Source organism: Mirounga leonina, unplaced genomic scaffold (genome assembly GCF_011800145.1).
Source record: "Mirounga leonina isolate KUSES-001 unplaced genomic scaffold, KU_Mleo_1.0 Mir_53, whole genome shotgun sequence".
Taxonomy (NCBI): Eukaryota; Metazoa; Chordata; class Mammalia; order Carnivora; family Phocidae; genus Mirounga; species Mirounga leonina.
Genome location: NW_023270807.1, coordinates 33,645,807 through 33,672,716, shown reverse-complemented (window position 1 = coordinate 33,672,716; position 26,910 = coordinate 33,645,807). Strand labels below are relative to the sequence as shown.

At 39.1% G+C, this 26,910-nt stretch overlaps 1 protein-coding gene across 4 annotated transcripts in view; it reads right to left on the bottom strand.

Moving 5' to 3' along the window:
- The window catches only part of KCNQ5 (potassium voltage-gated channel subfamily Q member 5), a 509,304-nt gene that overhangs the window by 121,336 nt on the left and 361,058 nt on the right, over positions 1-26,910 (bottom strand). For all 4 annotated transcript variants that reach the window (XM_034991524.1, XM_034991525.1, XM_034991526.1 and 1 more), the window contains exon 3: positions 13,134-13,260. In XM_034991524.1, the coding sequence (XP_034847415.1) occupies positions 13,134-13,260 (127 nt within the window). The remainder of the gene's footprint in view (positions 1-13,133; positions 13,261-26,910) is intronic.

The window sequence follows — 26,910 nt, the reverse complement described above, 5'->3', positions numbered from 1 at the left end:
GAGCAGAGTGCAGAGTCAGTTAACCTAGTTAAGGGGCCAGGAAAGTCCTCCTGGGGGGTAACACAGGTTAAGCCACAATTGATAATCAGTCAAAAACAAAGCTACAAAACCCCCTCTTGTGACCCCAACATCCTTGTGGTACCGTAACACAACCATTTTTTGCAATGATCAGACCTAAAGAGCCCTAGACTCAAAAAGTTCCTGATGTTCTGGGTGCCTGGGTGGCTCAGTTGGTTAAGCGACTGCCTTCAGCTCAGGTCATGATCCTGGAGTCCCTGGATCGAGTCCCACATCGGGCTCCCTGCTCGGCAGGGAGTCTGCTTCTCCCTCTGACCCTCCCCCCTCTCATGTGTTCTCTCTCATTCTCTCTCTCTCAAATAAATAAATAAAATCTTTAAAAAAAAAAAGTTCCTGGTGTTCCTTCTCTTCCTCTTTTAAAATAAAATTTATTCTTGTTTAAGATACATAGACTCTCAGGACACCTGGGTGGCTCAGATGGTTAAGCATCTGCCTTCGGCTTGGGTCATGATGCCAGGGTCCCGGGATTGAGCCCTGCATCGGGCTCCCTGCTCAGCGGGGAGCCTGCTTCTCTCTTTCCTTCTCCTGCTCCCCCTGCTTGTGCTCTCTCACTCTCTCTGTCAAATAAATAAATAAAATCTTAAAAAAAAAAAAGATACGTAGACTCTCAAATTCTAAAAATTTACTATTGAGGAAGATAATTTGAGAAAAAAACAATCAACAAAAACATACAAAAAGGTCTTACTGAATTGATAATTTTTTTCTGATTATATTTATCAATTCTAGGATTGATGAGAATACACTGACTCCATTACTATTATAATTCAGTTTACTATCACTAACAGTTGAGTGTGTATTACATGCCAGGCCCTAAGCTAAGTACTTTGCATGTATTACCTCACTTAATCTTCCTGGGCAATCTTTGAGAAGATACAACTGAAATTCCAAGTTTAAAATGAAAGAAATATATGGAAAGCAAGTTAAGGCAAATCGTAGATCACCTTTTAGAACAGGGCTTTGTTAAGAGAGTTAGAAATTCTATTGAAATAGAAATTGGAATAGTTAGAATGCTAAATGTTATTTCAGCTTAGGATTGTGGACATTCATGTGAAAATCCTATGGTAGGTTATCTTTGGCATTGTCCTTCTTTGCAATGACAAAAATGCCTTGAGTGAGTGAGATTTTGTACTACTGTACATTATATGAACAAATTGACCCAAATATTGATATGCAATGATAATAATAATAAACATTTACACTGTGCTTACTATGTGCAAGCAACAGTACTTTTTAAGTTTTGAATAGTTAATATATTTATATGGTTTAAGTGTCAAAATGATATAAAGAAGTAAAAAGAGAGGAAAGCCGAGAAACAGAGTCTTATCTATATAGAACAAACGGATGGTTACCAGAGGGGAGGTTGGTGGGGGTATGGAGGACATAGCTGATGGGGATTAAGGATGCTCTTGTTGTGATGAGCACTGGGTGTTTTGTGGATGTGTGAAATGACTATATTATATACCTGAAAATAATATTACACTGTATGTTAAGTAACTGGAATTTAAATTAAAACTTATAAAACAAAAAAGAAGTAAATGATGAGAAATCTAGTTCCTCTCAACTGTCCCCATTCACTTTGTCCCTACCCATTCTTCCAATGTTGCTTTATACAAATAAAAGCAATATGAATATATACTCTTAGTTTTTTTTTATACTCTTAGTTTTTTACACAAAAAGTAAACACACTCTATATGCTATATTACAATATTTTTTTCTTTTACCTACTATATTTTGGAACCTTCTATAGCTATACAGAAAGATCTTTATTGCATTCTTAGTTTATTCAGCTATACTGAATACTACACATTGTTGGAACTTTTAGGAAGTAGAATTCCTGGGTCAAAGAGTAAATGCTATGTAATTTTAGTAGATATTGACACTTTTTCATAACAGTGATACCACTTTGCATTCCTATGGAGTATCAGTGCCTGTTTACTTATAGTCTAACTAAAAAAGATTGTGGCCAGATTTTGGATTTTTCCTCACCTGATAGGTGAGAAAATGTTATCATTTGTATTTCTTTTTTTTATTTAATATTTTATTTATTTGTCAGAGAGAGACAGAGAGACGAGAGACAGAGTGACAGAGCATAAGCAGGGGGAGCGGCAGGCAGAGGGAGAGGGAGAAGCAGGCTCCCTGCTAAGCAAGGAGCCCGATGCAGGACTCGATCCCAGGACCCTGGGATCATGACCTGAGCTGAAGGCAGATGCTTAACCAACTGAGCCACCCAGGCGTCCCCATTTGTATTTCTTTTTTTATGAGTAAGATTGAGTATGTTTCTGTGAACTGTCTGTTCATGTTCATTTCCTATCTTTTATTTTCCACTGGTTTGTTGGGCTTTTCTTCTGGATTTCAGTAGTATCTTTATAGTTTAGGATGATTAACTATCGCTGATAGAAGTTGTAAATATTTTCCCACATTTGTCTTTTGATTCTGTTTGTTATTTGTTTTCTTTTATTTTATTATGCAGTGTTCTTTGATCTTATATAGCCCAATTTTATCAATTTGTAATTATTATGTAGCCTAAATTTATCAACATTTTCTTCTATGGCTTCTTTATTTTTAGTTATAGTTAGAAAGCCTTCTTGGTTCCAAGGTTAGAAGAGAATTTACCCATTTCTGCATCCAGTATTTTTTGGGTCTTACTTAATTTAAATCATTGATTTATTTGTAGTTTATCTTGGGATATGATGAGGTAAATATAGATCCAACCTGATCTTCCCAATGAGTAATTAGTTGTTCCAACATTGCTTATGACCAGAGTGAGGATGAAGTTGAAATTCATGAATCTGGCCACATGGGGTTGTTACTAGCTTTTGACTTTTCTCTTAGTTATGATGGAAGATCCACTGGGAGACATTAAGCAGAGTTTTGGAAGAAAAGTAGGGTCTTAGAGATAAGAATAGGGGGATTTTTGAAAGGTTTGGGATTAGGAAGGACAAATGACCTCTTTTTTAGATCACATTAGGACCATGAATATGGGGTCCAACTTGCTACAAAGCACTTTTGGGCCTTGGTGGGAAATTTAAACATTTTATTCTGCGGGAATCATCCTTTGAGGTTGCAATGTGATTATATGTATCCTTTAGCAGGCAAGGGATAACTAGTATTGGTCTCAGTAAAGTTTACTTGGATAAGGACTTTCTACAAAGTAAAGTTAGCTTTAAATAATGGTGTTTCAGGAATTTGTACAGTATTGGCTTTTTATATTAATTGCTCTCTCAACACTTCATCTACATAAACATCAAATTTACATTCATTTGTTAGAGCATGAAGAACTCCTCCTCAATGCACTATATTTTCATTTGTTTCTTGACCAGGTGGTTAAATATGAATTTCAGAAACTTCTGCTTATTAAAATAATTTTCATAGAAAAATAGAGAAAGCAGAAACATATATTTTCTATGAAAATAAAAAATGCCATTTAAGTCAGCATAGATGTAATTTACTGTCATGAAATAATCTAGGCATTTCGATATTTTAAAAGGAATGGTCATCCTCTGGAAAACAATTTGGAAGTTTCTGATAAAGTTAAACATACACTTACCATATAACCCTGTAATCCTACTCCTGGGTGTTTACCCTAGAGAAATAAAAACTTATGTTCATACAAAAACTTCTACATGAACATTCATAGCAGCTTTATTTATAATAGCCAAAATCTACACACAATCCAAATGACCTTTAACAGGTAAATGGACAAACTGTGGTACTTGCATATCATGGAATACCAGTCAACAAGAAAAAGAAATGAACTATTGATACACACAGTGATTTGGATAGATCTCAAGAGCACTATGCTGAGCACACACACACAAAAAAGAGCCAATTTCAAAGGACTGATTGTATGATTCCATTTAGATAACATCCTAAAAATGACAAAGTTATAGTGATGGAGAACAGATTAGTGTTTAGGATTGGGGGAAGGAATGACTTTCAAGGGATAACACCCCAAATTTCTACAGGAGGATAGGAAAGTCTGTATCTTGATTGTGGAGGTGGTTAAATTAATTTATACATGTGATAAAGTTTCATTTCAGTATATATAAAAAATTGAATGGATGCAAAAATTGGTAAATAAGAATAAGGCCTGCAGTTTAGTTAATAATATATATCACTATCAACTTCCTGGTTTTGATAACTGCACTATATTATGTAAGATGTTATCATTGGGGGAAGCTGGGTGAAGGGTACATGGGTACATGAGAACTCTGTGTTATTTTTGCAATTTCTAAGTCTAAAGCTATTTCAAAATAAAAAGTTGAAAAAAAGGCCAGATCTTAGGAAGATGACCATTGAGAGAAGGAACTGCACCTTTTATGATCGAACATCTCTTTTCTTTTAGACTTCATATTAGTTAATATCTCCTGTGGGGTGTGGGGAGATTTGGGGGTAGGAATCAGACCTCACCATATGGTTTATTTATTTGTTCCTATGCCACATGGGGATTGTGCAGGGAGATAATGTGGTGTCATAGAAAGAAGTCTGAACTTGATGTGAGCAAATCTTCCTTCCTTCCTTCCTCTTTTTTGATTCTCTTGTTTATATGCTGTGGGACCCTTGATAAGGCCCTTATTCTAAGTTTCAGTTTTTTGATATATAAAGTGGGGATCATAATTTCTTCCAGTGTCAGTAAGATTATTATGAGTTATGTGAGATAGTCCTTAAGCACGATTTACAAATTAAACCATGAAATTTTATTCCTGTTCATGCAACACCAGGTACTCCAACTCCTAATTTCCTGCTATTTTTAGCTTCAAAGGAAGATTTCTTATCTAAATACAGCTCTTAAACCATTGTCTCTTTTCTAATGTGCACGCAGGAAATAGACAATGGATGGACTGGAATGGACACAGCCGCAGTGAATTAGTGGGGAAATTATCAAAAGCAAAAAATGAAGCGAAGTCTCACTCATCACTCCCTTTTGTTTCAAGGGAGGCTGTAAGTTGTGCGTTTAACTCAATGTGGTTCTTGCTTTTAACCCAGAAGGAGCGTAGAGGGGAATTATGCACGATTTTTCTCTCTTTTTATTTAAAAAAAAATCCTTACATTTTATTTCTGACAAAAAAGATGGTTCTGCAGCATTTTCAAGTGGAATCCTTACTTATGTTTCAAAGTAAGAGAAATCAAGGAGTCCTTTGTTAACTGTGGCCAGTAGAACGAGGCTCATCTTTCCTGGTATCAGACACCAACCAGAATATGCTGAAAATATGGATCCTGAAAAGAAAGTTGCTCATCTATATAACATGGTCTCTCACCAACCTGTTAATGAATTCATTTTTTCCTGCTCCTTCATTATCCTTCCACGTGTAGATTAAACGGATTATAGTGTAATTAAATTTGACTCTTGCAAGAGGCAGTGTTTTAGAGCAGTGAGCCGTGGGGAAGCTGGCGTTCTATTCCTAGCTTCACAGCTAACTTAAGGGCTGAGCACAAAGCACCCCCACTTCCCGGAGCCTCAGTTTTTTCTGTCTGTGGAGGGAGATAAACAATGTCTCAGAGGAACACGGTGCTGCTTTATGAGTTCTATATTCTAATTGAGCTCCAAATTCCTTTATAGAAAGGTACTCTTTGAAGAATTAAAGATGCATTTATATTGTTGTGACTCTTAATAGGAATAAAGCTTTAAAATCTAAATTTAAAAGCCTCCTACTGCACAGTACATTATCCACGTTCTTAAATACTGCAATCAGCTGTGCACTGAGTTGCTCTGTGGTATTTATTAAAAGAAAAAAAAAAGCAGCAGCACCACGAAGACTACTGTAGGACATTTTCAAAGCCATATGCAGTGGTTTTAACTGCAGGACTTCCTCTGAAGTTAATGGGACTCATACTGGCAAATTCCAAGCACCACTTTGAAAATTTACCCCATAGTGAGAGTTTAATGCTTTCTTATTGATCATACGTCTTCAGATAACATCTCAAGGCAAAAAGGGACAATGTCTCAAAGGAAATGAATAATCTTTAATGACATAAATCTGCATCGCAACCATCATAACTAAGAGTATGCCGCAGAGTCCTTTGGTAAGCAGGCCCTTTGGGAACTGCTCATTGGTGATGGTCACCAGTGGGGCTGTAAATGACTTTCCATGACACGCTCCTAATTCCAGGTGCTCACAGAAGATAACACATTTTCTTTTAATTTTGAAATTTCATGTTTCTAAGGGTAGATATGTATCGATGCATGGAAAAGTCAGAGGGAATAGATTTATATTCTTCTGAATAAGTAATAATTTAGGAAGGAATGATAGGAAGAAACCTGATTTAGTTGACATAATAAGGCTGATATATAAGGTCGATACTGCAATTAATATTTTGTAAAGTCTGGCTTCTCATTCAAAGGTCTTGGATTACTAATGATGAACATGAAAGTATCAGATTCTTTGTAAGTTTGTTAAGTTTCAATTAAATTTAATTTTAAAATACAAATAAACAATAAGGGCAATCTTCTTACAGTTGGGTAGTATGGTACAATGGGAAACAGTAACCTGGTCATTGTCCTGGGTTTCTGGCACACAGTTCCTAAAACCCTTGAATCCCTGGAGTGGTAAGTGGTAAGTGGTAATCTTTTTATGCTAATGAGATGACTGGCACCTGGGGGTCCCTAGACAACTTCAGGGTGATATCTGGTTACCAGAAAGACCAAGGCATGATTAGAGAGTTGGAACTTTCAGCCCTACCCCCAGACACTGGGGAAGGGAACAGGGCCTAGAGACTGAATTCAATGACTAATAGCCAATGATTTAATTAATTTTGTCTATGTAATGGAATCTCCATGAAAATCTCTAAACCATGGGGATCAGAGATCTTCCAGATTGGTGAACATGCCAAGGTGTTGGGAGGGTGGCATGCACTGAGAGGTTATGAAAGCTCCATGTTAGCCCTTCCTTTACCTCAAGTACCTTACCCTTATGCATCTCTTCCACTTGGCTGTTCTTGAGTTGTATCTTTTATAATAAATTGGTAATAGTAAGCAAAACACTTTCCTGAATTCTGGGAGTCATTCTAGTGAATTATTGAACCTGAGGTGGGGCAGGGTTATGGGAACCCCTAGATGTGTAGTCAGCCTGGCAGAAGTGTGTGTAGCCTGGGCTCTGAAGTCAGGGGTTGGGAGAGTGTCTTGTGGGACTGTCCTTCACCTTTGGGGGTGTGTGCTAATTCCAGGTAGTTAGCATCAGAATTCTATTGAATGGTTGAACACAAAGTTAGGTGAATCTTGGTTCTTTAACCTACTATATTTCTTTTTTTTCTTAAAATTTTATTTATTTATTTGAGAGAGTGAGAGAGAGAGTGAGCAAGAGAGCACAAGCAGAGGGAGCAGCAGGAGGAGAGGGAGAAGCAGGCTCCTCGTTGAGCAGGGAGCCTGACGCAGGACTCAATTCTAGGAAGCTTGATCCCAGGACCCTGGGATCAAGACCTCAGCTGAAGGCAGATGCTTAACTAACTGAACCACTCAGGTGCCCCTCACTTACTATATTTTTAACATTGAACAAGTTTCTTTTTTTTTTTTAAGATTTTATTTATTTATTTGACAGAGAGAGAGACAGTGAGAGAGGGAACACAAGCAGGGGGAGTGGGAGAGGGAGAAGCAGGCTCCCCGCCGAGCAGGAAGCCCGATGGGGCTCAATCCCAGGACCTTGGGATCATGACCTGAGCTGAAGGCAGACACTTAATGACTGAGCCACCCAGGAGCCCCCATTGAACAACTTTCTTAAGCCCAGTCTTACTTCATCATTTATGAAATAGGATATTATAATACCTATGTAGGATTAAATAAGGCAATATTTATAGAGTGCTTACAGCAGCACCTAGCATATAGCAAGTCTCAATATCAGCTATTAACTAGAAGGACTGAAGTGACTTTAGTGTTATGTGATCCATTAATCCAACGGGGTTCAATTATTCTCAGATAGTCCAACCAATCACATGGAAGGAATCTATAAGTACTGAAGAAGTCTGAATGCTTAGAAGTAAAGAGTGGTAGCAGAAGAGTAAATGAAAATCATCTGAGAGAAAAGAATTTCTACTAAACGAGAGGAAAGATTGGAAGATAAGGAAAATGATGTGATTCAAGAGCATGTCTCGGGGCGCCTGGGTGGCTCGGTTGATTAAGCAACTGCCTTCGGCTCAGGTCATGATCCTGGAGTCCTGGGATCGAGTCCCACATCGGGCTCCCTGCTCAGTGGGGAGTCTGCTTCTCCCTCCGACCCTCTTCCCTCTCCTGCTCTCTGTCTCTCATTCTCTCTCTCTCAAATAAATAAATAAAATCTTAAAAAAAAAAAAAGACCATGTCTCTTAGAACAAAAGATGGGGAAGGCAGAGAAATGGAAACATGATGTTTCAAATCTTCAGTTTAGAAGCCAGTGGCAGTTCAGGGAATCTCTGATATAATTTCTGAACACATTAGCGGCTTCACTGCCTTTTAATAAGATGAACTTACAGATATATTAGAGTGGCCTTGGCTGGGTGGTTGGTTTTAGTAAGGGCTTCGATTTGGTTTTAGCCAAAGCAGAAGTTGGTTATTTTTTTCTCATTAAAAAAATACACTCGGCATTTTCCTGAGTGACTATTATCTCATGTCAAAAGCATATATGCTCAACTCATGGGGGAAACATCTATGCTGCGCTTTGCCTCTTTTGTCCTCTTATGGAAAGATTATACTGAAGGAAAACCGTTAAAATGGGAAGAAGAAATCAACTTATATTTAGCATCAAATACAGATCCAAGATTAATACCAGGCTGATTTTTTCTGCTTCCCTGAGACACACACTGCAAGACCGAGAAATATGGTTCTGTTATATCTATCTTTAGAAAGAGTCACCAGGGAATCCAAAAAAGCCACTGTTAGAAGTAATTTGTTGGCTTCCTGACACATCGGGCTCATTATCGTGATCTATGTACCAGCCTTTGGTACTATTTGCAATTTTCAGGGAGGTCATTAATGAAAGCTAAGAAAAAGAATGACTACGAAATCAGTCTTGGAGTTTATTTCACACATTCTCGATGCTGAGGTTATTCAGTGAGTGGTGTTGGAATGTAGAGAAATCATAAAGCAGCCAGTCCAGATAAGTGAAGGGCAGCTTGGGTCGTCAACCCCAAAATATACTTGACTCTCCAAATTGCTAATGCAGTGATTATTGCCCATGGCTGTAGACATGTTACTTCAAAAAAGCCTTCAAGGAGAGATGTAAATTGAACTCACAGGTAATAAGGAAGAATCTGTAATTCAAGATAAAGTTTTACCAGTTTTCAAAGCGAATTCCCAAAACCAAGCAGAGATAAATCAATATAGTAATGAAAGAAAGCACCTAATTAAAAAAAAAAACTGAATAAATTTTTTCCCCTTAAGTTAAAGTTGTTTAAAATATGCTGTCCAAACACAAGTATATGATGATTTTGTAATTTAAAATGCTCCTTGTTCTGGCTAGAATGCAGGGCTAGAGAGGGTAAGTAGTTCAGGAGCGGGGAGTTCTAGTCTTGGGGACTTAGCCCGTGGGGGCTCTAGCGGCTTGTGTCCACAAAGGAGGACTCCAATCCTATATGAGGCTCACTACCTGACCAGTGCAGTAGCTTTGATCTGTTTCCAGCTGGAAAGAACAACATGGATGTGTCCACAGAAAGCATTTCCCACGTCAAAGAACAAGCTAGGCTACCACTGTCTTTTCTGTATCCTTTTCCTGAATGCTCAAAATTGCTGAAAACATTTGGGTGTGTATTTGGCATGTGCAGAGTAATCAGATCTTACAAATACAGGGAGCCTTGAGAGATCAGCTACATTTGCAAACTCGGAACAGTCTTCACAGATAGATGAGAGACACGCTATTTCCCTTTTTTTTCATTTTGCCACAATTAGGTTGAAGAAGGGAATTACAGGGTTCACTTTACATTGCACTCTATCATTGTATCACTGGCATCAATCATTTTTATGGACCTATGAAACAGGCCTAGAATGGGTTACCACAGTCACCTGCTACAGCCTGCTGCCTTCAGGCAGATGACATTTGGTTCCTCCGTGTAGCTTAAATTTTACTGACTTCATAGTGAGAGCCCCATCTGAACATGCTCCACCATTACATCAATTCAGCTGGACCGTGATAGGTCCAAAGGGGATGAAGATTACAGATATCCTAACATCATTTTTGGAACCATATATTCTACCAGGACCACAAGGATCTGAGACAGGAAGAGAACAATTAAGGGACTAAGGTGTGCTGGAGGTATCCATGGCTGAAAACTGCTATCAAAAGGCAGCAGGCTTCCGGGAAAGAATTTTCTTTTTAGCTCAGAGGCCAGAAATACGTTGGCATTGCCACTGGAATTGGAACAAAGCCAATTTTTATTTTTTATTTTTTTTAAAAAATTTTTTAAAGATTTTATTTATTTATTCATGAGAGAGAGAGAGAGAGAGAGAGAGAGGCAGAGGCAGAGGGAGAAACAGGCTCCCCGCGGAGCAGGGAGCCCGATGCGGGACTCGATCCCAGGACCCTGGGATCATGACCTGAGCTGAAGGCAGACGCTTAACCGACTGAGCCACCCAGGCATCCCCAAAGCCAATTTTTAATTGGTTCTAAAATCTCAAATGGAACATTCCTGCAGTCATCCATGAACCGACCTCATCCTGTAGAGGCTGAGTAAATCTTTTTTTAATTTTTTTATTTTTAAAGATTTTATTTATTCACTTGACAGAGAGAGACACAGCGAGAGAGGGAACACAAGCAGGGGGAGCGGGAGAGAGAGAAGCAGGCTTCCCACTGAGCAGGGAGCCCGATGCAGAGCTCGATCCCAGGACCCTGGGATCATGACCTGAGTCGAAGGCAGAGGCTTAACCGACTGAGCCACCCAGGTGCCCCGAAGCTGAGTGAATCTTGGCCAACCATCTGCCTTGTGAATTGTTCTGTTTGGGACCCTTATAGGACAGAAAGTACTTGTGCAATAGTTTCACATGAGGTTAAAGTCCTTCAGGGTGTCTCTGGAGCAGAGAATTCAAAAAGAGAAAACGGTCTCCAGAGAGAAAAATCAAATGCCCTCACTGATATGCCTTGGGGCTGGGTGAACCTGCAAGGCTGGGAGTTAACTACCTTCTCTCCTCCTAGCACAGTGGTTTCCAAAAAGGACTAAAACCTATTCTTACAGAAGACAGGCAGCTGGACAAACAGACTGCATTAGTACTTCAAGATAGGCTTAACTCAGAATTTTACTAGATTCACCATTGTAGCTCCAGGGCTTCACACACAGCCACATCTCCATAAGGTTTGGTTGAATGAACGGTGACCCTTTCGAAACGTGCCTACACTGAAATTAACTCAGCGGCAGAGAGTGTGTGGGGAGCCCACCTTTTCTCCCATCCCCAGGAGAGTGCTCCACCCTACACAGCAAGGATGGAATGAAGGATTCTTCTCAACAGTGCCCAGGGATGAGCACTTTCTCCAAGTCCTTCTTAAGTCCACCCTGTGATTATTACAGGGCACAGGGGGAAAGGAGGAAACGAAGAAGACTAATTGGCAATTCCTGACACTGCAAATGAAATGGAAAACCGGCTGTTGATGAAGATAGTCTAGACAAGCTCATAAATAAAAACATACTTCCTCAGATGAGAAGCAGTTGAAATAAGTAAGCCTCACCAAGAACTTTCAACATTTGGATTTGAATGACTGCCAAAGAAATGGGAAAAAAAATGAGCAAGAAAACCAAATGTAACATTTATAAAACAACAACAACAACAACAACAACAGCTTTATATCTAGGTTTTTTTTTTTTTCACCAAAAGAAGAACATTCTATTTTTAAAAGATAGGCTATATTCTTTAAAAATGTTAATGTCCTACAAGACAAAGAAAGCCTGAGGAGCGGTTCTAGATGGGAGGACACCAGAGTGACAGGACAGCTCAGCGGCTGTGAAGGACAGTATTAGGTCAACTGATACAACTGGAATACAATCAGCGCATTAGGTGAAGTACCGTATGAATGTTCAGCTTAGGGAAGGTCATGTAAAAGAATAGCCTTATTCTTAGGAAATCCTCACTGAAATATTTAGGGGTAAAGGGCTATGAGGTACGTAATTTCCTTAAAAAAATAATTAATTAATTTGAAAATTGAGATAGAATTGGGTCGGTTTTCAATTTTACGGTAGACTTTTAAATATATTACTGGGAGATGCCAGGTCTTAAGTCCAGAATGCTATATGGCATCGTCATTAAATGTATAATTTCAGGCTGGTCCCCAGGGGATGGAATCCCTCCAAAGCTGCAGCAGCCAGAGAGCCGCAGGGAAGTGGTATTCACTCGGGGGCCGCCTACAGGTACCCATGCAGAAAGAAAGCCACACTTGTAATCATTCTTTTTTTTTTTTTTTTTTTAAGATTTTATTTATTTATCTGACAGAGAGAACGAGAGAGCACAAGCAGGGAGAGCAGGAGAGGGAGAGGGAGAAGCAGGCTCCCGGCCAAGCAGGGATCCTGATGCGGGGCTTGATCCCAGGACCCTGAGATCATGACCTGAGCCGAAGGCTTAACCATCTGAGCTACCCAGGCGCCCCACTTGTAATCATTCTTGAGGCATGATGACTGGTATGCTTTATCAGGGCTAATACACTGCTGTACACTCCAGTTGATCGAGAGCTTAAAAGGACTATCGCTCATATTATCGAGCCAAAAGGGGCTTTTATACTTATCGAAATCAATGCTTCCCTAATTCAGGACACTGGCGAGCCATACATTTCTGTATAACTTAATTTGATACAAGTGGATATTCTAGAGCCAAACCGTCTGGCTTAAACTCCCAGCTCCACCACTTTCTACATGTATGACTTTCAGAAACTTACTTCATGGCTCTTTGCCTCAGTTTCCTCATTTGTAAAGTGGGGATTAAAAAAAAATACTTACCTCATAGTATTATGGTGAGGATTAAATGAGTCAACACTTTTAAAACACAAAAGTGCCTGGACCCTGGTAAATATTCCAGGAATGTTATCTTTTAATATTGATTAAATATTCCAATAGAGGAGACAAGAAAAAAAGACGTAGTGCCATAAATCCACATCTAGGACTTCGATATTCACCTATAACACAGAAGGGCTTTCGCGCAAATCTCAGTCTTCCTTGCCATCCTCTATACCGACAACAGCAACCTGCAGACCAGATTCGAATGATGAACTCCAAACCAAAGACGACAATCATCACGAACTCCTAAAATATGAAATAACACATGTTAGAGAGAGGTATTACGGAGCAAACCACAGTGAGAGGCTCCTGGGCATTTCTGGACACTCAGGCACTTCACCTAAAATACAGTTGTTAGTGCCCCGAGTTAACATCCCCTCTTCTTCAAAGCAAACTAACCCTGGGGGCACACGTGAACCTCACATTGTCTGCATTTCCCATCACGGAATGCTATTCCTATTCAAGTCCCTAACACTGTACTAATTTAGGAGTCAGTTTTAATACTAAATGTGCAGGCTGAATTACAGCTCTGCCTTGTTTGGAATATACAGTGTAACTGACTTCAGCTACCCGGTAAAACATGTGAAATATTTGAAACGAAGGAGGGGACCCTGAAAACACAGCTTTCACTTTTACAAAAAAACAGACTTTCATTTTGCTGCAAGAAGGGATATAATCCTTATGTCCTTAAGAGTTGTTCTTAGAGAAAAAGAGGTAAACATGTGGAAGTCTACTGAGTTCTTTTGTTATGGTGTCAAAATCTTGTAAGACAGAAAGTTTCAAAAGAATTATTGTGTGTGTGACACATAGATTCTTTGCCTGAAATGAGATCCTGAATCTTCCAGATCTGAAGCTTGTTAATTCTTATGCTGTCTTTTGGTGAGAGATACCCAGAATATAACACTTGCTCCAGCAAAATGACTGAGATTATTTAGGAATAGCGGTGAATGAACCCTGGGGGAAGGTCACCTCACATGGCTCACTAAGTAGCAGGTCACAGAATGAGAAACCAAATGGAATTTGTAAGAATAAAGCATCTCTGGGGCAAGTGTGTCATAGTCACCTTGTTGTCCCTTTAGAGGGACAGACACTGAGTTTATTGAAATTTATTTTACTTTAAAAAATAATTCCCTTTCTGGTCTTTAAACAAGGGTCAACTTAGCATTTATAATGCATAACAATGTGTGTTCATTGATTTTTATCATAATTAATTAATTATAAAAGGGATACATGGTCTTTATCAAAACATTCAAACATCACAGAAATATAGAGCATAGAAAGTAAAGATCCTAATCTCCCACCCCACAGCCCAAGATAAAAACTGTTATCAAATTTAGAGAAATGGCATTTTTGTTGCAAGTTTCAGGCAAATGTCTCTCTCTTCAGTTAGCACATGTGATAATATGTTGCACTTTTGCAGAGCCCAATAGAGATAGATCATTCTATCCTGTTATTTTGCACTAAGTAACCCACAAATATTTCTCATGATGAAAAATAAATCTCCAATGTCATCGCTGCTTACTTACAGAGACTTAAAACTACCTATGGAATAAATCCCCAAAGATGACTTTATGGCCAGATAACCAAAACTACGGTCAACATAAACTCATTAATGATGCGAGGGTTTCGTTTTATTTTGGCTTTGCTTTGCTTTTGAGTCTCTATCTAGGTAGTTGAGTCTATTCATTCATTAAGGTGGCCAAAGTTGCCAGACCACCTGTATTCAATCCAGCATGCCTTTCCACACAAAGAAAACATGGCCTAAGATGCCCATGTAGCTGCCTGTGTCCAATCTAGTTTCATGGCAGGTCCACTTTTTTATCCCTGCCTCTAACTCCTACTTGTGCCAAGAAGTTCAGCACGCCACTGGTGAGAGGTCTTATTCTAAGGGACACCCAAGAGCTTGAGCAACTAGGCACATCATACAATGGTTTTTCTTCTTCATAGGAACAGATGACACCAATAGATGCATGGCCATTATTCTGAAGTAAGGCAGGCCACCACTGTACCATTTCTATGTTGCACTGAGGCAGGATAGATTACACCTACAAATTCTTTATTCAGGGCCCCTTGTTCAGGAATATTGCTTGCTGCCTTTTTTTTTTTTTTTTCTCCCTTAAGTGTTAGGGGGAAATATCCTTCATTTCCAAATAAAGCAAGAGGAAGTTGTAATTGGATTTTACCACAGGGTCACAATTTCTGCCTTGGGGAAAGTATACTAGGGTCAGAATTCTCTCCTTACTAGACCGTTACTTGGTGTTCTCTACAAGGGCTAAAACTATTTCTTAAAGATTTATTTATTTATTTGAGAGAGAGACAGTGTGCACGCACAAGCAGGGGGAGGAACAGGGGGAACAGGAGAGAATCTCAAGCGGATTCTGCTGAGTGTGGAGCCTGCTGCAGAATTGGTCTCACCACCTTGAGATCACGACCCTGAAATCATGACCTCAGCAGAAACCAAGAGTTGGACACTTAACCAACTGAGCCACCCAGGCGTGCCTAAGGGATAAAATTTCTTGGGTAAGCAGCAATGGAGATGAGAACTCAGCAGATGACTATGGGACATTTCTTTCAGGCCTTGAGTTGCAGGCTGTGGGGGATTTGATAGGGAACAAAGGTATGAAAACCACTTTGACCAAATTCTGTCTATCGGTTCCTAAAATATTCACTTTATTTCAGTTATAAGGAACAAAATGCTATTGAGTCAGAGAAGGGAGAGCATCCCAAATCTGACAGGTAGGGAATAGATTCGTCACCATGCTGTGTATTAGATCTCTAGAACTTATTCATCTTGCATGACTAAAACTTTGTATCCTTTGACCAACATCTCCCCTTTTCCCTTATCCCTCCAGTTCCTGGCAATCACCTGCTTTTATGAGTTTGACTTCCTTAGATTCCACATATAAGTGAGATGATGCAGTATTTGTCTTTCTGTGTGTGATTTACTTTACTTAGCATGATATCCTCCAAGTTCATCCATGTTATTGCAAGAGGTAGGGTTTCTTTTTTTTTAAAGGCTGAATAATATTCCATCGTATATGTATATACCACATTTCCTTTATCCATCTGTCCACTAATGGACACTTAGGTTGTTTCCATATCATGGCTATTGTGAATAATGCTGCAATTAATATGGGAATGCAGGTATCTCTTCAAGATCCTGACTTCATTTCCTCTGAATATATATATATGCCCAGAAGTGGGCTTGCTGGATCATATGGTAGTTCTATTTTTAATTTTTGGAGGAACCTCCATACTGTTTTCCATAGTGGCTGCACCAATTTACATTCCCACCAACAAGGTATAGGGCTCCATTTTCTCCACATCTTTGCCAATACTTGCTATCTTTTGTCTATTTGATAATAGCTGTTCTTACAGATGTTAAGTAATAGCTCATTGTGGTTTTAATCATCAGCATTTCCCAGACAATTAGTGATGTTGAATGCCTTTTCATATACCTGTTGGCCATTTTCATGTTTTCTTTTGAGAAATATCTATTCAGGTCCTTTGCCCATTTTTTTAGATCAGGTTATTTGGGTTTTTGGGTGTTTTGTTTTTGTTTTTGTTTTTTCCTATCCAGTTATGGAAGTTCCTTACATATTTGGATATTAACTCCTTATCAGATGTTTGGTGTGCAAATGTTTCCTCCCATTCTGGAGGCTGTCTCCTCTGCCCTCTATTGATGATTTCCTTTGCTATACAAAAGCTTTTTAGTTTGATGCAATCCTACCTGTCTATTTTTGCTTTTGTTGTCTGTGATTTGAGGGTAGTGTCCGAAAAGTCATTGCACAGACCAATGTCAAGAAGCTCTTTTTCTATATTTTCTTCTAGCCATTTTATAGTGTCAGGCCTTACATTTAAGTCTTTCATTAATTTTGAGTTGATTTTTATGTATGGTGTGAAAAAAGGGTCCAATTTCATTCCTCTGCATGTGAATATCCAGTTTTCCCACTCATGGTAAAAACTCTCAGCAAGTTAGGAATAGAGGTTTATTATCTCAATTTGATAAAGAGCATCTACAAAAAAACCTACAGCTAATGTCATACTTAATGGTGGAAGACTGAATGCTTTCCCCTAAAATCAAGAACAAGGCAAGATGTTAGTTTCATCTCTCTTATTCAACATAGTTAAATAATACAGTCACTGCAGTAAGGTAAGTAAAAGAAATAAAAGAAATAAAAGACAGACATAAAACAGTCTCTATTTGCAGATGACATGATTGTCTCCAGAGAAAATTGCAAGGCATCGTCAAAAAAAAAAAAAAAAGCTTAGAACTAATAAGTGAGTTCAGTGAGGTTGCAAGATTTAAGATCAACATACAAAAATCAATCACATTTCTGTATACTAACAATGAGGATGTGGAAACCAAAATTAAAAGCACAATATTATTTATAACCATTCCAAAGAAAATAAAATGTTTAGCTATACACTTAATAAAACATGTAGAGGATATGCATGCTGGAAATTACAAACTTTTGATGACAGAAATCCAAAAAGACCTAAATAAATGGAAATACCATGTTCAGGAATTGGAAGACTCAACATAATAAAGAGATCCACTTTGTATAAGTTGATCTATAGGTTAATGAAATTTTTATCAAAATCCCAGCAAGCTTAATTGCTGGCTTCCTTGCTTTATTTATTTATTTTAGAGAAAGAGAGTGTGTGTGTGCATGCGAGTGGGGGGAGACACAGACAGGGAGGGACAAGGAGAGAGAATCTGAAGCAGACTCCCTGCAGAGCGCAGATCCCCATGTGGGGCTCTATCTCAGGACCCTGAGATCATGACCTGAGCTGATGAATATGCATGTGAAAAGATATTCAACATCATTAGTCATATGGGAAATGCAAATTAAACCCACATGAGATAACACTACACACCTATCAGAATGGCAAAAATAAAAAACTGTATCCACACAAAATGGTGGGGAGAATGCAGAGAAACTGGATCACTCATGCATTACTGGTACAGTACAAATTGTTTCTAGAAGAAAACAATTTGATAGTTTCCTGTAAAATTAAACATGTAGTTACTATAAGACTCAGCAACTGTACTCTTGGGCATTCATGCCAGAGAAATAAAAAACTTATGTTTATACAAAAACTGGTACAGGAATGTTCACAGTGGATTTGTTTGTAATGACCCAAACCTGAAAACAGTTCAGATGTCCACACCGTGTGAATGGTTAATCAAGCTGTGGTACATCCACACCATGGACTACAACTCAACAAGAAAGATAAATGAACTATGATACACATAGCAACTTGGATGAATCTCTAGGGAATTACGCTGAGTACATAACGTTTTTGAAATGAAAAAAATTTAGAAATGCAGAGAAGATTACTGGTTGCGAGAAGTCAGGGATGGGGGGAGAGGTGGAAAGGAGGATGTGAGTATAGTTATTCGAGGGCAACTTGACACATCCTTGTGGTGATGGAGTTGTTTGATGTCTTGAATTTTGTCTTGACATGACCCTATACATACATGTGATAAAATTATAGAACTGAATACCCACATACAAATATATACATACCCACATACAAATACCCCAAGGAAAACTGGGAAAATCTGAATAAGATCTGTGGATTGTATCAATATTATTATCCTGCTTGTGATACTATAGTTTTCCAAAATTTTATCATTTGGGGAAACTAGGTAAAGTGTATGTAGGACATCTCTGTCTTATTTCTTACAACTGAATGTGAATCAACAATTATTTCAAAAAAAAATTTTCAATGAAAAAAAAAAGCCATCACCCATCATCTAACCAATGGATAGACTCAGAAGAGGAAATGTGTTTCTCTTCAAATTGAGATATTAGATATGATCTTACTGTGTTTTGGTTTAATGGTACTCTCTAAATGACCCTTTGGATGGAGTCTCATTCTATTTTCAAATGACTTAAAAATACAAACATCTGTTATGCTCAGTAGAAATGATTTAGATTAGGGATGGGTCTTCTGATCTTTGTTGGACCAGCCATGCAACAGGTTCTGGTGCCTTTGCCACTATACCTCAGGATAAAACAGTTCATTTTCTCTCACTTGTTTTTTTTTTTTTTTTTTAAGATTTTATTTATTTATTTGAGACAGAGAGAATGAGAGACAGAGAGCATGAGAGGGAGGAGGGTCAGAGGGAGAAGCAGACTCCCCGCCGAGCAGGGAGCCCGACGCGGGACTCGATCCCGGGACTCCAGGATCATGACCTGAGCCGAAGGCAGTCGCTTAACCAACTGAGCCACCCAGGCGCCCCATTTTCTCTCACTTGTTTTTAACTGCAATAAAATGTCCATTATTTACTCAAATGGTTGCTGAAGACATTAGCGAATAATTATTGGAGTACTTGACCTAGTTGGAGGGAAGCTGTTATGTAAAGCTGGTGTTATTAACAATGGTTCTGTCCTTCTTTACTGAAGCTTCTAAAAGCTTGGCTTTGACAGCTCTCTATAGAACAAAAGGCAATGTTTATGATTTTTATCAACTGTCTTGAAGAAGTTATAGTATTTCCTCATTTTTACTCACAGAATTTTGGTAAAACACAGAATACCTTTCCTATTCTTCTTAAAGACTAAGAAAATGCATATAGAAATTAAGAAACCCAACAGGCTGTGGTAGAGCTAGTCCTAGGTTCTATCTAGAATATTTATTGAGAACATTAACCTAGCACTAACTCTCTTTTCTAGATAGTAAGGAAGAATCTTTATATCTCCCACCAGAGAATTGTGATGGTATTTCATTAATATAGATGACTTTGCTATACAATTCAAGATTTAAATTCTGTTCCTGCAGCTACTTTATTTTTGAGTTACTCAAAATGGTTTTGGGTACAGACTGATTGATTTTTTTTTTTTTACAAACTCACAATGCCTAACAGCTCATGTTCTAATTGTTTTCTCATTAATTAATAGCACTGTTCATTAAAACACTGTGACCTTTGTCTAATCTACAAGCTGTCTGCTGTGACCATTAGTTTTTTCTGGTTTTATGCCATCAAATGGCATTTCTGTGAAGATGAAATGCCAACATTATAAACCCCATGACATTTGCACCAATTCTTGAAGAGCTGTGGCTAATTACACACACAAAATTGGAAATACTGTCTTTATTAAGAATATCAACATAATCAATTTCTAGCTATTTTTGCTCCTTTGTGTGTGTGTGTGTATACTTCAAGTAACATAGGGCTAGCAGGCCAGCGTGCCTCCTCGCATAATCCCTGGAGGGAAAGGATCTGTGACATAAACTGAGTCATAAATTTTAAAGAAAGGCATCAGTCAGAAGGGCTGCAGTTATAATTCTTTGTAATTTGGAAAATTCCACTAGCATAGTACATATTAAGGGAATGAAATTAAGATCTAGAGATCGTTCCACATTTAAATCAGAATGTGGAAATAAATACACAAAAGCAAGCCATCTTTTGGATATTTGTCTCTTCCTAGAACAGAAAAGACCCTAAACACAAGCTTACTGACTATTACTTAGCGGCCATTACATGCGTCTGTCGTCAATCTAACTTTCTTTCACATTTCTTCTTACTTTTTAGGGTGGCACATTAACTATTAGTGTATTTTGGAAGAGAATTGGAGAGAATGAATGTATCTTCCAATGGGACTGATTTGACTTGGAGTTGAAGACATGTCAATACCTTCAGGATTACACTTGCATCTAGGGAGGGGAGTGATGAGAATATGACAGAACTTTACTAAGTTGCTTAGTAGATACTGAGTGGGGGTGTGCAGAGAAAGTGGACATTGCACTAGAAGTAGAGTAGGGATGGGGAGATCAGAATAAGGTGTGAAGGGGCATCGATGCTTCCTGTCTTTGGCAACAGTGATTGAGATGGTTTTGAAAGCCAGTATCTGGGGCTGGCCTTTTTGCCTGGGAGGCTTAGGAAGATACTAATAGATGAATCTTTTTCAGGAGCACCAGGAAAACTCAGTGCCTCCTAAGGTCTTCCCTTTTCTGGTTGGTTGATTCCTGAAACTTGTCTAGCAATAATTTATCTTTTCAAGTTTTTCATACTTGTTGAAATGCAAATCTCCCTCTGAAAAGTAATTCATTAACCATATTTATATGCAATGTTCACTTTTTAAAAAGATTTTATTTTATTTTTTTAGATTTTATTTATTTATTTATTTATTTATTTATTTATTTATTTATAGATTTATTTATAGATTTTATTTATTTATTTGACAGAGAGAGACACAGCGAGAGAGGGAACACATGCAGGGGGAATGGGAGAGGGAGAAGCAGGTCTCCCGCTGAGCGGGGAGCCCGATGTGGGGCTCGATCCCAGGATCCTGGGATCATGACCTGAGTGGAAGGCAGACGCTTAACGACTGAGCCACCCAGGTGCCCCTGGATTTTATTTTTTTTTTAAGTAATCTCTGCACCCAACATGGGGCTTAAACTGAGGACCCTGAAATCAAGAGTCACGTGCTCCACCGACTGAGCCAACTGGGCGCCCCTTCAATGTTCATTTGTCCCAGAGGATTTTCAATAGGGCTTACAGAAGGGAGTAGTTTGGAATTGTCTCATCCCAAATGACTGATTTATACTTTATTACCAAAGAAGACCAGGGGCAGGTTTGTATCAGGTGTTGAGGTCATAGGTTGAGAACATATAGGCCAGGGATAGGAAGTGGGTGCCCCCTGGTTGGGGAGAAGAGCAGAGGAAGAGAGGACAAGAGTGAGGAACAGAGGACATTCCTCATTTCTCCCCAGTTCAGCCTCGCAATGGTCCTATGCACCCTAGTTGCTAGGTGAGATGCCATGATGAGGATGTCTGCTCTCTTGTAGCGACTTCAGACACTTCGGTATATGTTGGTTGCTGTCAAGTACTAGAATGCCTGCCTGGTATGAGGGAGCCATCCAGGTGACCCCTTCTGTGTTCGTGTTTTGTGCTCTTAAAGTCACATCCACATCAGGGCAAAGCAGGGATTAGGCATTCCGCTCCACCTGCCACATTGTGGGTTGGGGAATTCTGTCCTTGGTACAGAGCCCATAGTGGTGCTCTCTGCTAAGGTGCCTAAGTTGGCAGTAGGGCTTCCCTCACATTCTCCCCTTCTCTCCCTTGGGAACAGAAAGCAGGCTCACTGAGTTCTTTTTTGGTTCCCTACCCCAAACCAAATTAAACCTTACTGGGTTTGAGATTTATATATGGGTGTGTCTACATACAGCCACATGTATATGTAGCCTGGATCAGAACTAAACCTCTGAATCATGCAAGCTAGAAAAATTGAAAACAGTTTGCTGCACCTTGAACTGAACCCAGATAATCATTCTGCTATGGTTTTCCAAAAAAAAAAAAAAAAAAAAAAAAAAATCACAAATGAACCTGTTAAAATTGGAACTGAAGCTAAAAGCTCTGAATCTGATCAAAACAGGAACACCAAGAGAGTCTCCAAAATGAATGAAATCAAACCAAGTTTTCATTTGATTTGAATTGCTGATTTGTCAATTTCCCATTATCTTATAGGCTTTTCTTTCTCTTGGGAACTGTATGAGCTTGCCCCCAAACAGTAAGTAACAATATATTCCCTGCACCCTCCCCCTGCCTAAGTAGCAATTTAAAATTAACATTGCTACCAGAAATAAAATTAGCCCATTCTATTGGTTTTATAATATGAAAATATGCAAAGGCAATGGGTTTTTCTTATAAAAATTTAAATCACTTATAAAAATTTAAATAAAATTCCCTAAAACAAACAAGTAATATATTTCAGTAAGAAGATATCCCTGGCCTTAAGAAATTGGTACATATCAGCCAAGTTGATCATAGAGCAAATCTTATCTTTTCCTGTTGGTGAAATTAGTCTTGCAGGTTGTGGTGAACACCTGTGACAAGACAAGTGTTAGGATAGTTGTAATGGACTGAATGTTTGCTTCAAAATTCAGATGCTGAAGCCTCAGCCCCCAATGTGATGGTATTTGGAGATAGGCCCTTGGGAAGTAATTAGGTTTAGATTAAGTCATGAAGGTGGTGCTCTGTGATGGGGATTAGTGTCCTTATAAGAAAAGGAAGAAAGACAGAGCTGCTCACAGGCTCCCGCACTCCTCCCCCCACCCCATTATGGGGACACAGAGAGAAGGCAGTTGTCTGCAAGCCAGGAAGAGGGCCCTCATTGGGGAGTAAAATCAATCATCACCTTGATCTTGGACTTGTAGCTTCCAGAACTGTGAGACAGAAACATTTGTTGCTTAAGCCTCCCAGTCTACGTATTTTGTTGTAACAGCCCAAGCAGACTGAGACAAATGGCTTTTGTGCTACCAAGAGGCTGAGAGTCAGGTCAGGACTGGGCGTGTTCTTGGAGAACCTTCAGAACTTTTCACTTTTCTTACTTGGGAGTTATATTTCTGCCCTTACAGCTACCCTTGTTCGGACCAAAGAAAGTGCTCTGGTACTGAGAAGTCCCTTGATTTTCAGAAAATCTGCACCTTCCTTCTTCTTTTAGGATATTTTCTTAGTTTAGTATAACTAACGGTTCTGCAATATTTTTTTTTAAGATTTATTTATTTATTTATTTGACAGAGAGAGAGACAGCAAGAGAGGGAACACAAGCAGGGGGAGTAGGAGAGGGGGGAGTAGGAGAGGGAGAAGCAGGCTACCCGCGGAGCAGGTAGCCCGATGCAGGGTTCTATCCCAGGACCCCGGGATCATGACCTGAGCTGAAGGCAGACGCTTAACGACTGAGCCACCCAGGCGCCCCTGTTCTGCAATATTTCTTTCATTTATAGGTTTTCTGCTTTTCATGAATTCCCTTTACAAATGTATACTGAATACCATAACCATGCAGGATATAGAGACTGGCAATGTGTCTCTCACCCTTGAGTTTATAATCTGTTTGGGACGATGAGACATGCACACTAGAGAACTCACAAACTGATGTGCAGTAAGTGCTCTCTGAGTGGCGGTCCCTTGAGAAAGTCCTCACTCATTGTGGCAAGTTCTCTATGTAAGCAGGCCCTCACTAAATGTTTGTTGAAGCTTCCTTCAGTTCAAAACTTCAGGTTCAGGGTCCTGGGATCGAGCCCCGCATCGGGCTCCCTGCTCGGTAGGAGGCCTGCTTCTCCCTCTCCAGCTCCCCCTGCTTGTGTTCCTGCTCTCGCTAACTCTCTCTCTGTCAAATAAATAAATAAAATCTTGGGCGCCTGGGTGGCTCAGATGGTTAAGCATCTGCCTTCGGCTCAGGTCATGATCCCAGGGTCCTGGGATCGAGTCCCGCATCGGGCTCTCTGCTCCTTGGGAGTCTGCTTCTCCCTCTGCCTCTCTCTCTCTCTCTCTCTGTCTCTCATGAATAAATAAATAAAATCTTTAAAATAAATAAATAAATAAATAAAATCTTTAAAAAAAAAAAAGAAAACAAAAAAAACCCACTTCAGGTTCAGCAAAAACTAATTAGCATGCTGCTTTATCAATTCATTAAGATCAACATTCTGCAAAAGGGCTAGCTAGAAGTAGAAAAATTAGAATAAATTAATTGGCCTATGATTTTTTTTCTAACCTGCCTATTCAGCACTATTACACTAATTGCAATTGGAGAGTGAATGGTTTCTCACTGCAAGACGTCTTGGTGTCAGTGTGTGCCTATTTTGATTAATCGAAGCTACAGAAGAGTAACAGTAATTACCTAATTTCACTCCTACGATTTATAACACTGAACAATTTTGTTTTCATTTGGGGTCACCTGATGATATCTCTTTCTTTTTACTATCTTACTACAATGATAGGATTTTTTGACATTGGTTAATTAAGAAAGGTTCTTTTTTTAAAAAAATATTTTTATTATCATCAAGAACAAAATAGACCAGAAGTAACCATATGTATTCCAAAGTTTTTAAGCAGGTTTTGCTTATAGAATATCAGTATCACTCTACATAGCAGATATTCTGACTAAAGTAAGGACTACGAGGGCCATTATGAACTCAAATGCCATCTTAGCCACTTGGTCCAGCCAAGCACTCTAGGATTTTATTAAATTCCTGACAAAGGGTATCATTGATCTTATTAAGACAGGATTACATCATGAATTGGCAGTGACTAAAACTTAAGCATACATAAGAAAATAGCTGCCATTGTAACCCAGATTCCTGGTAAGAACACTAACATACCTTAGGAAGGACAGAACAATGCACTTTTATGACAATGACTTCAAGTAAGGAGTTTGTACCAAACTTTCTCAAAAATCCTTCGACAGTTTTTTGAAACCAATTCTAACTACCCTATGCCTGGTGAACTGAAGTTGACCAGACTATCTCTGGTCAATAAAGATAAGAAAGGTTCTCAAGACAGGCTGGGAAAAGACAAAGCCAGTGAGGGACAGTTTGTTCCCTTTACTTGAGTATATTTCAGGTGGAATCCTCAGACATTTTGGGTTTTGGAGAAAGTGGAACGTGAGGAAGGAGCCAAAGGGGCTCCTGAAACAGCCAGTGTTTTATTTACTCCGTAACGAGGAAGGCAGAGGCTGTGGGGATGGAGGGTGGAGCTCTGAGGACCTCAACTGTTGAGGTATCCAGTGGGAAAAACACTGCTTGTGGGTAGACTGGGAAAACAGTAGGGATGATCTGGAAGAAACAGAAACCTTTGGGACCATGGCTTTCAGAGGAGGAAGGTAACGGTCAGGGTGGTGGTAGAGTCACACAATCAAAAATCAGTTACTATCTTGTTTTCTTTCCATGTCACCAAGCTATTAAGCTGCACTGCAGACCTCCATATGCTGCTGGGAGAAATCCCCACGCTCTCTTGGGTTATCTAACCCACCTTTCTTCTAGGCCTCCTGATAGAACAGGAGTTTTTTAAATTTAATTTTTATTTTTTAGAGAGAGAGAGAAAGTGTGAGCAGTGGTGGGTGAGGGGCAGAGGGAGAAAGAGAGAGGGAATCTTAAGCAGATTCCACACCCAGCACGGAGCCTGACGCAGGGCTCGATCTCACAACCCTGAGATCATGACCTGAGCAGAAATCAAGAGTCAGATGCTTAACCGACCGAGCCCCTGAACAGGAGGTATTTTGATTTAAAACAGTCTTGGTTTCCTCCTCCCCTACACATAATTATTTTCTCTTATAAGCATCACAATGCATTTTGTTACCTAACATGCACATCTTCCCCATTACCACAGTATGTGTTATCGGTGTTAGCATACTCTGTGGTAACAAGAACGGTATCCTTTGGCGAGTATTAAGAGGTAGGAAAACACACACCTCACTCTGTGCATACTGCACACCCACTACACACACACACTTGTATGTACACGTGCACAAAAGCTTTCAGAGTTGATATTGGGATTCAGTCAACCAAGCTCATGTACAAGAAAAAGAGAGACAAAAATCTAAGAATGAAAATCTATAGGAAACCCTAATAACAAGACAACCCACCACAAATAGAAAATGCGTATCAGGTCTCAGTGCAATCTCTGATAAATGTAAAATGTTAACTATGCCCAAAGTATGTAAATCAGTGGCACTGTAACAATATTCTATTAATAACACTTCTGAATTGGAGGAAAATTTGAAGTTTTCTGACCTTTCTAACACTTAGATCTTAAAGAAGAATCAAATATATGCAAGATCACTTATTTTAATAGCTTCAATTCTATTAGCCATGGGAATCTTCATGGGAATCTTTCATCCTTTATGAAATCTGTCATGATTCGGGGATATTTATTTGTGTCTCTACTTGTTTCTAGTTATCCATCAAGATCATTCAAGACTAGTCATGCTATAAACCAAGTGTACTCTTAAATTGAGTAAGATGAAGGGCTTATTCACTGATAAACTTGAACAAATTTAATGAGCTCTGCTGCCTGTTGTTCATTTGAACCATTAAACAAGAGATTGAGTATGTCTTCTACACCTACTGGCTTAAGAAAAAACTGAGATGAGGATAAAACAAGAAAGCT